The sequence below is a fragment of the Peromyscus leucopus genome, chromosome 7 (assembly GCF_004664715.2).
Source record: "Peromyscus leucopus breed LL Stock chromosome 7, UCI_PerLeu_2.1, whole genome shotgun sequence".
NCBI classification, from domain to species: domain Eukaryota; kingdom Metazoa; phylum Chordata; class Mammalia; order Rodentia; family Cricetidae; genus Peromyscus; species Peromyscus leucopus.
Window position 1 is genome coordinate 92,753,332 of NC_051069.1, and position 9,503 is coordinate 92,762,834.

The 9,503-nt window shown below is 44.3% G+C and overlaps 1 protein-coding gene across 1 annotated transcript in view; it reads left to right on the forward strand.

Annotated features, from left to right (window-relative positions):
- The window catches only part of Acad11 (acyl-CoA dehydrogenase family member 11), a 73,856-nt gene that overhangs the window by 30,952 nt on the left and 33,401 nt on the right, over nt 1–9,503 (forward strand). Inside the window, 4 exon segments of the mRNA XM_028869902.2 lie at nt 1,621–1,698; nt 2,771–2,909; nt 7,208–7,315; nt 8,952–9,050. Of these exon segments, the coding sequence (XP_028725735.1) occupies nt 1,621–1,698; nt 2,771–2,909; nt 7,208–7,315; nt 8,952–9,050 (424 nt within the window).

Genomic DNA, 9,503 nt, shown 5'->3' on the forward strand with positions numbered 1-9,503 from the left:
AGATCTTCCTTCCAATTTTTTTTAAGTATTCTCAGGCCATTTTTCAGCTTTCCATAGACTGACATTATCTAACTTTGGAGAGTGTGAGAAATGCCTGGGGAGCTCTTAAAGAATAGAAGCCAAGACTCACCAAAGTCATCTACAAACTGCACATCTGCTCCATCAGTGCTGGGTCCCCAGGGGCTTCTGCTCCGACCAACCTTTGAGAAGCCATGGTAACATTTTCAAGCTTGGTTGCTAAGGTTTTTGTTCCTCTGGGTTGCAGTTCAAGTTTACTTTGTCAGTTTTACTAGCCCATGGTCATCCTTATAATTCCTTCCTTTGTTCTTGGAATCTACTGACCACAGATATTTTGTGCCGTGAATTCCATGAGCATTATTGTTGTTTTAAGGAAGCATGATTGTTTTTGTTGACCTGCTGTTTTGGTGGATTCTTGCCTGTGATGGCTGGTTTCCCGGAGAGATTAGTGATTTTTTTTCAGGGTAAACTGTGGGCTGGAACTTTTTTCTAAGGAGCTACGTGAGCTTTTGTACAAAGCTCGTCCTTCTAGAGGACTGGTTTTGTTTCTGCCAGGTGCTGGCAGCTGCTGTTGCCCGAGCATTGTAAACTTAATTTGAGCTTGAGGTTTGGGGGTGGCACAGGCCTGGCATCTGCGTCCCATGCTTAGGTGAAGGCAGGTCTCGGGTTACGACATTTCTTTTTTCTATTTCACTGCAAACTGAGAGCTGTGGGGGGGGGGGGCTTTCTCCCCATGGTCTACCTCTAAGGGTACAGATTTTTGTGTGCTTCTCTGTTCTGTTTGTTCCTTACTGAGGTTTTGCTTCTCAGCCTTCCTGGCTTTGGTGGAATGGAAGATCTCCATGCTCCCTTTTGCTGTTTGCAGCCCTGGCCTTATCACCGGGGTCCTGCTGATGTGGCCCATTGAAAGCCAAGGCCTCAGTCAGCAAGCTTAGCACCCATTCTGTCCCATCTGAAGGGTGAAGCTGTTTTGTTAGTTCTTTCCAGGACAACTGTGCATTTCTTAACCTATCTTTAAGTGGTAACGTTTCACCCAGCTGTTTTACTTGAAGGGTTCCTATGCCCACTTGTGTACCATGTTGCTGGAAGCAGAACACTTACATCTTAGGTATAAGATTATTGCTGTCATGAGGCTGGAAAGATGGCTCAGCGCTTAAGAGCACTGGCTGTTCTTCCAGAGGTCCTGAGTTCAATTCCCAGCAGCCACATGGTGGCTCACAACCATCTGTAATGAGATCTGATGCCCTCTTCTGGCCTGCAGTCATACATGCTGTATATATAATAAAGAAAGAAAGAAAGAATTTTAAAAAAGATTATTACTGTCTAATATTGAGGCAGCATAATTTTTTGAGGAGCAAACATTTAGAATTTGTATTATTCTGCATTTAGTGTTAAAAAGAAACATTACTAACCAGGATAGTGACACATGCCTGTAATCCTAGTGCTTAAGCAGCTGATGCAGAATGCTAGTTCCGGCCCAGCCTGGGCTACATAGCATGACCCTGTCTCGGAAAACTACACACACATACACACACATACCACACATGACATTGTTTATTTTGTATTAACTTGGCCTAATCATTTCCCTTTCATTGTTTTAAGGAAGTAGCAGAATACTATGCTCGAAATGGAAATGCAGAGGAAAAGTGGGGACACCCCTTAGTGATTGAAAAACTAAAGGTAAGAGAGACAAGAACGCACTCAGCATCAGGAAATGCATATGCAAGTGTTTGGGGGACCTTAATTATTGTTGTTGTAGTGTAGGTAAAGAAGAACTACAATGATAATAACTTCTTTTACTTTTCTTTATGGTCTTGGTATGTTGATTAGGCTGGCCTCAGCTTGTGGCAATCCTCCTGCCTCTGCCTCACCAGTATCTGGATGAAAAGCATGATAGCTCATGCTCCAGGGATAACCTTTTTTTTTTCCCCCAGGGGAGTAGTTTCAAGACAGGATTTCTCTTTATGTAGTCCTAGCTGTCCTGGAACAGGAATAACTTCCTTAAATAAAGATTTTACAAATCTGGGTTTTAAAAAAATCTTGGTTGGGTATGGTGGCTCACACCTGTAATCCTAGCACTTGAGAAGGGGAGGTTGAGGCTGAAAGTGGAGGATTGCTGCAAATTTGAGTCTAGCCTGGGCTACACAGTGAGCCAGAGCTGCAGTATGGGTCCCTTTTTAGATAGAAAGGAAGGGGGTGGGGAGGAAGGACAGAAGGGAGGGAGGGAGGGAGGGAGGGAGGGAGAAGGGGAGGGGAAATAAAGCCGGAGCAGGGCAGTGGGATTGGAGGCTGGAACTGAACGGAAGAGCTCTCCTCATGTGTGTGCAAGGCTCTGGGTTTGTCCAGCAAGAGGCAGGGACAAAGCAGGACGTTTGTCCCCTGTCAAGTCACACTTCATGTTTTCAGATCTTACCAGCCATGCATGGAAGAAACTGCAGCATATAACACATTTGGCAGAATTACACTTAAACATGTGTGAGCAGTTGTAATCATCCTGATTGGACGAGAAGCACCAAAGTATGCAAATTTAGTTTTAGAGTCAAATCTAAGGAATCCTGGAAAGCAAGACATTTCCTTAATTATTAAGAAACTACTGACTAATGGGTTAGTAAGCCTTGACTTAACACCGTGTAGAATACAATGAAATAACTCCATAAATGATTTTAAATTTCAGAAATTATTAACGCTAATATTTGTTTAAAATCAGCTACTTTGTTTGGCACTTTTTGATCCCTTGTTCATCCCTTGACAGGAAATGGCCAAAGCCGAGGGCCTATGGAACTTGTTCTTGCCAGCTGTGAGCGGCCTCAGCCAGCTGGACTATGCCCTGATTGCTGAAGAGACAGGAAAATGCTTTTTTGCTCCAGATGTTTTTAACTGCCAAGCACCAGGTTACTACAAGCAATTTTCTCTGTTTGAACGATGTTTAAAATCTCTTTATTATAAGCAGATTTTCCTGTGCGAAATCATTCATTTACAGATTTTGCCGTAATTTTACCGCTACTCTGAGCACAATGTAAAAGTGGATTTGAGGTTCTCAGTGGGTTGCCCTTTTAATCAGCATGGTTACATTAAGAGTGCCAGCAGACAGAAGTAGCCACCAAGAGGACTGGTTATATAAACACCCCACTTCCTGACTGGGCTTGGGTATTTCTATGGCTAGCTGGAAGGGAGAGAAATTCCAGAGGTCTTTGTTAACCCCCAGTCTCTCCACTGTGCAAAGCTCTTTCTCCGAAAGGCTGACATGGTTTCTGCCAGGGGCTTGCAGCCATGTTACCAGCACACTACACTTAACTGGCAGGATGTCCTATAGTGCCCGTGCTCCGGGGTCCTGGCTGCTGCCTTTCATTGTGTGGCCCCATGTTGAGGCTCTCCCAGAAGGGCTAATGCCAGCTTGAGCAGCGGGCTACACAGGTGTAGTGGGTTTCTGGAGAAGAGTCCAGAATGTAGCTCCTTGCTAGACTTTGACTCGCTTGTCTGTAAATTCAATATAGTTCTCAGGCTTCTGATGATAGTGCCGACCCCTGGCATAGTTTCCCTCTGTCTACACCAGTTTATCAAGTTACTGCTGTCCTTCACTGTAATCCTGTGAAGAGGCTATTGTAAGAGAAACAATAGCCTTTGCTGTCTTTGCTGTCTGAAGATTTTATCCCAAATCTACGATGCTGTTATGACACACTGTACATGCTGCGTGGTTCTATAGAAAAGGAAATGAACGGCTAATCCTGAAGTTCAAAGATTTTCTCCCTACTCTTCCTAATAAGACATCTTTTATATTGCAACCCAATGTAATGTAGCATATATAGTTGCACACATGGATTTGTAGGTAGATGGACAAATATTCCTCTGTATGGATGAAACACAGGTCTCATGAAAATATCTTTCCTTATTACACGTAACATTCAGATATTTCCTAGACCTAACATATTCTGTATTATTACATTTTTATTTTTATTTTTTTATATTTCTTAAAGTCATGGTTTCTTTTTTATTTATTTTTATTTTGTGTGCATTAGTGTTTTGCCTGCATGTGTGTCTGTGTAGGGTTGTCGGATGCCCTGGAACTGGAGTTTCAGTCAGTTGTGAGCTGCCATGTGGGAGCTGGGAATTGAACCTGGGTCCTCTGGAAGAACAGTCAGTGCTCTTAATCACCGAGCTATCTATCTCTCTAACACCCTTGTTATTGTTGTGGTTCGAGGCTCCAAATCAACCCAAGCAGACACAAGAGGTTATGGCAAGGCAAGATTTAATGCAGGGCAGCACAGAAGGTGGGAAGGGGAGGGGCTGACCGATCGGGCTGCATAACAGCCTCGGGAGCTGAACTGCGGCCCAGGACGTTAGTTGAAGCAAGTATCTAAGCACAGAAATCACAAACATTTGCTGCCAAGTTACAGTCACAGTTTTCACCAATCAGGATTTGGAGATTAGGGGCTCTCTTGAATGTTCCCTCATTGTCAACCGACATACTATGCAAGCTTTTCAACCAATCAGATTCATTTGTTCTCTCTGTTGTTAGGACCAGCCATATGTTTCTAGAGAACAAAAGATGTATACGTGTATTTCTATGGTTTAAAAAGGAGGTTGGTCAGCTATTGGGAGGTTCCCAGCTCCCCTAGGGCTTGGGATCCTGAACTTTGCTTCACCCTACAGGTGAAATGGAGTCTAAAATCAAAATGGCTGTATTAGGACAAGATGCTCTTTTTTTTTTAAAAAAAAGCCTGTTCCCAACATTATGTTTTTAGAGCGTGTTAGCCATATTCTGTTAAGTGGATTCGTGGCACAGTACTGGGTCATACACAGCGTGCCAAGTTGGGCTGCAGGAAGCTTGCTTGCAGCTCTGCCGTGGACGTTGCATTTCATTTGCGGAGTCACCTGTCACCGCACACTCCAGGAGGGTCTCCTAAGGTTGAAACTTCACGAGTCTGTTGGTTGTTCTGTTTAAATAATACCGCAAGACAGTTGAACTTTTTAAGTAGTTTTGACTAAGGAATGACTAAGCTACTCTCTCAAGCAGAAAGACAGGGAAACTCAAGAAGCCAAGCGCTCCCTTAGAGCGGTTACAAAGGCCTGGGACCTTGTGTGTGCCAGAGCATTTTCCAGGCAGATAAACGGGGAGTTGTAACTGGTGCTAATGACATTCTTTGGGAGGCTTCTTAAGTCTCAATGATTAATTTCTACCTAGGCTTTCCAAGTAACTGCTCTTATCAAAGCTCAGAAAACATATGTAGCCTTCCAGTTTGTCTTTGTCTTCTCCCTTCAAAAAGGCACACAGTGTTGTGTATTAGAATGCTGAAAATAGCTATTTTTAATTTCAAAACCTGTCACTAAATAATTTAGGGCCTTTGAGCTGATTTTTTTTTATAGATTTTTTCCCCTAAACTGTAAATAAAAAATTGGTCGGTTTCCCAGAGTAAAAATGTTGATTTTAGATTCTTCCTTTCTCTTTTAAGTAAGATCTCATGTGGCCCAGGAAGTCCTCATACTTATGTAGTCAAGGCTGATCTTGAACTCCTGATACTTCTGCCTCTACCCTACCCCCAAGAACAAGTGCTAAGGTTACAGATGTGTGCCATTGTTCCCAGCTTAATTTTAAAATGTTTTAATTCTTTATTTTGTTCATAACAAGCAAAGAAAGTGAACAATTCACTCTGTTAATTGTAATTGAGGACTTCTTTTCTCCCTCACTTAAAAACAATGTGAGGTTTGTGTGGATCTACTAGGAATTTTGTGCCTCTTGATTCAGTGTTTGTGTCTGAACAGAGTGCAAAGCTATATTTTTTAAGGATGGTTTTGAGATTTAAAAACATTTTTATTTCTGCGTGTGCATACATACATGTGTGCAAGTCTCCCAAAGGGGATGTAGAATCCCCTGGAGGTGGAGCTGCAAGCTGCTGTGAGCTGCCGGAAGTGAGTAGTGGGCACTGAACTGGGTTCTCTGCAAGAGCAGGAAGTGCCCTTAACCCTGAGCATCTCTCCAGCACTTACAAATATATCTTACTTGGTTCAGAATTGTCAATTTCCATCAGCATTTGAGCAACCATCCTCCAAGTCACAGGAGGTGACACTGAAAATCTTTCAAGTCTCGAAAGGATTCAAGCAGAATTTTAAGAAAATTTTACAGGAATGGAAATCAGAGAAAAGCATCTAGAACATTTTGCTCACAATGAACAGTGTGCTTTTTCAGCTGTAGAAGGTAGAGTGTGTGGTGTACTAGACAGCACCCTCCAGACTGGAGTGGATCCACGAGGCTTTCTGCTTCCTTACAGGGCAGGGATTCTGATTTGCACAGAGGAATGCCTGTGCACAAATTAAGACCTATTTTAGAGCACATACCTGGAAGCCCAGCACTAATGAGGCAGAGCAGGAGGTTGATGGCAGCCAGGGCTACGCAGTGAAAACCTGTCTCAGAAACCAACTGAATAAACAGCAGAAACAAGCTATGAGAGGTAAACAAGAGCTGCTGTAGCTCGGAGCAAGGAGGTCTTTCAGAGTAGGCAAGCAGAGGTTCATGTAGAGAGCGTAGCTCCTGAGCAGCTTACTTACCCACAGCCAGCAGACTTTCAAGAGGCCTGGCCCAAGCCATCTTGTGAGCCTGAGGAACAGCATAGATACTTGGGAGCTGGGGGATCGATATGGAGCATCAGTTCCTCTCCAGGAACACGGGGGTCACTCCCGACCCAGCATAGAAGCACAGCAGGCTGGGTTTAAAACAGAAATGGCTACTTCAGTCCTAATGGAGTTAGACCTCCTTAAAGCCATGGAATGAACTGGGCGAGCACCCAAGATTCAGAACAAGTTAAATAATGGACTGAATGCCAAGCATTTATGATGAATGATACAACACGTCATCATTACACATTAAATTTAATGTACATTTCAGAATATTTGCATCAACAAACATTTTACTTAAAAAATACAGTCTGAGCCTGGTAGGAGTGGTGCACGCCTTTAATCCTAGCACTTGGGAGGCAGAGGCAGGCAGATGTCTGTGAATATGAGGCTAGCCTGGTCTACCGAGTGAATTCTAGGACAGCCAGGGTTACATAGAGAAACCTTGTCTCAGGGAAAAAAAAGAAGAAGAAAAAAAAGAAAAGAAAGGAAGAGAAAAAGGTATAGTCTGTATTACCTTCATAAATGTGGATTTAGTACTGTCAGTTTTAAATGCCCAACACTTTCTTCTCCCCTGTAGACACAGGCAACATGGAGGTGTTGCACCTCTACGGCAGTGAGCAGCAGAAGAAGCAGTGGCTGGAGCCGCTCCTGCGTGGAGATATCACCTCTGTATTCTGTATGACAGGTAGGAGGAGTCCCAGCCCTGTCCCCTGGGACCGTCATCCTGGGGTCATTGTGGATGGAAGAACTGCAGCAGTGTGGGGTGTAGGTCAGCTGGAGCCAACTTGGCCACGGCCAGAAATGTGCTGATTTGGAGCCTGGTTTGAAATGCTGTCATCCTTAAATGTTGAGGATAAACACTCCTGTCCTTTGGGAGGGCTCCAGATGTGTTCTGGCAGTCTACGTCAACATTGGCAGTGGGGCAATGTCTTTTAATTGTGTTGATCGTTTATTTTCTCCTTTGTGATATTTATATGACTATAAACTACTCAACTATCCCATAATCCTAGAAAACCGGAACTTAAACCAGTGGAAATATTGCAGAAACCACCTTGTAGAGGAGAAAGCCAGGGACACAATGATGAGAACGGTGTTGGTCCATTTGTACATTGGAAACAGTCCTTTAAAAATTACTATAAAGACAAAAATTGCATCTCCACTTTGAGTTTAGAATTAAATTCAATTTGGTTTGGTCATAATGTAAAGTTCATATTGACCTTTTGCTCACAACCAGATTTTATTTTACTTTTTGGTTTGGGGTTTTCAAAACAGGGTTTCTCTGTGTAACTCTGGCTGTCCTGGAACTTACTCTATAGACCAGGCTGGCTAAACTCAGAGATCCGCCTGTTTCTGCCTCCTGAGTGCTGGGATTAAAAATCTGTGCCACTACCACCCGGCTACATTTTATTGTTTTTTATATAATATACTTATATATGCATATATACAATTGTTTATATAATAACAAAGTTCTCTCTATTTAAATCATCAAGAGGTGTTTGTGGAACACCTACAGAATGGTATAATGATATATTGTTTACAAAGCACTGACCTGAGGTCACAGGATAAGCTTGCCATCCCCTTTCTCTGAAAACAGCTTCTGGAGCTTTAAAAGGAATCCCTGAAGTATCCAGGACGCTCTTAAAAGAGCAGAAGAGGGGCCGGGGACACCACTCAGTCTGTAAAGTGTTTGCCACACAAGTATGTGGGTCTGAGTTCCATCCCCAAAGTCCAATGTTGTGACACATAATTGTAATCACAGCACAGAGGAGCGGTTACAGAAAGATCAGTGAGGCTCACTGGCTGGCTCGGCTAGCCAGTCACCGAGTACCAGGCTAATACCAAGCCAATGTGGGACCCTGTCTCAAAAAAAAAAAAAAAAAAAAAAAAAAGAAGAATTGCGCTAAACTGGAGGCACACACATGACACAATACATAAGAACTTGTCTGGCTCAACACAGCTATGTCCCTAATGCATGAGAACAGCACACGACACATAAACACACAAAATACAAATAAGAACAATATAGGAAGAAGGTAAAAGCTGATTGGTCCCTAATGCCATGCAGGAAACAGTGTACTGTACGGGTATTGCACAGAAAGCGCTAGAGACCCAATGTGTTAAGAAGATCTGAGTGTTGAAGTGGTGATGCGACCTGCGCAGGACACTGGCTCCCAGTAGCACTCACAGGGTGCAGGGAGAAGTTGTTAGTGAGAGAATAAAGAGCCAGCGTGTCGCCTCTGTCTCAAAGAGCTTGCCCTTCCTTGTCTACGCCTCTTTTAAAGCTGATTTCTGTCAGTTAATCAAGCCGTGTTCCTTTATAGAGCCCGATGTCTCATCAAGTGATGCCACAAACATTGAATGTAGCATCCAGCGAGATGGAGATGGCTATATAGTTCACGGCAAGAAGTGGTGGAGCAGCGGTGAGTGTGCTCTGTGCTTCCGGTACCCCGTGGCCGGGGCAGCACCACAGTGCCCAGGCTCTGTGCTTCCGGTACCCCAAGGCCGGGGCAGCGCCACAGTGCCCAGGCTCTGTGCTTCCGGTACCCCGTGGCCGGGGCAGCGCCACAGTGCCCAGGCTCTGTTCTTCCGGTACCCCGTGGCCGGGGCAGCGCTACAGTGCCCAGGCTCTGTGCTTCCGGTACCCCGTGGCCGGGGCAGCGCCACAGTGCCCAGGCTCTGTGCTTCCGTACCCCGTGGCCGGGCAGTGCCACAGTGCCCAGCTCTGTCTTCCGTACCCGTGCCCGGCGCGCCACAGTGCCCAGTCTCGGCTTCACAATCACAGCTTGAAACTCAGCCTCTGAAACACTTCACACTTAGAAACGGTACCCAGAGGAAAGGTAATTTGATAAGTCTGGGGTGTAGGTTAGTGGTGG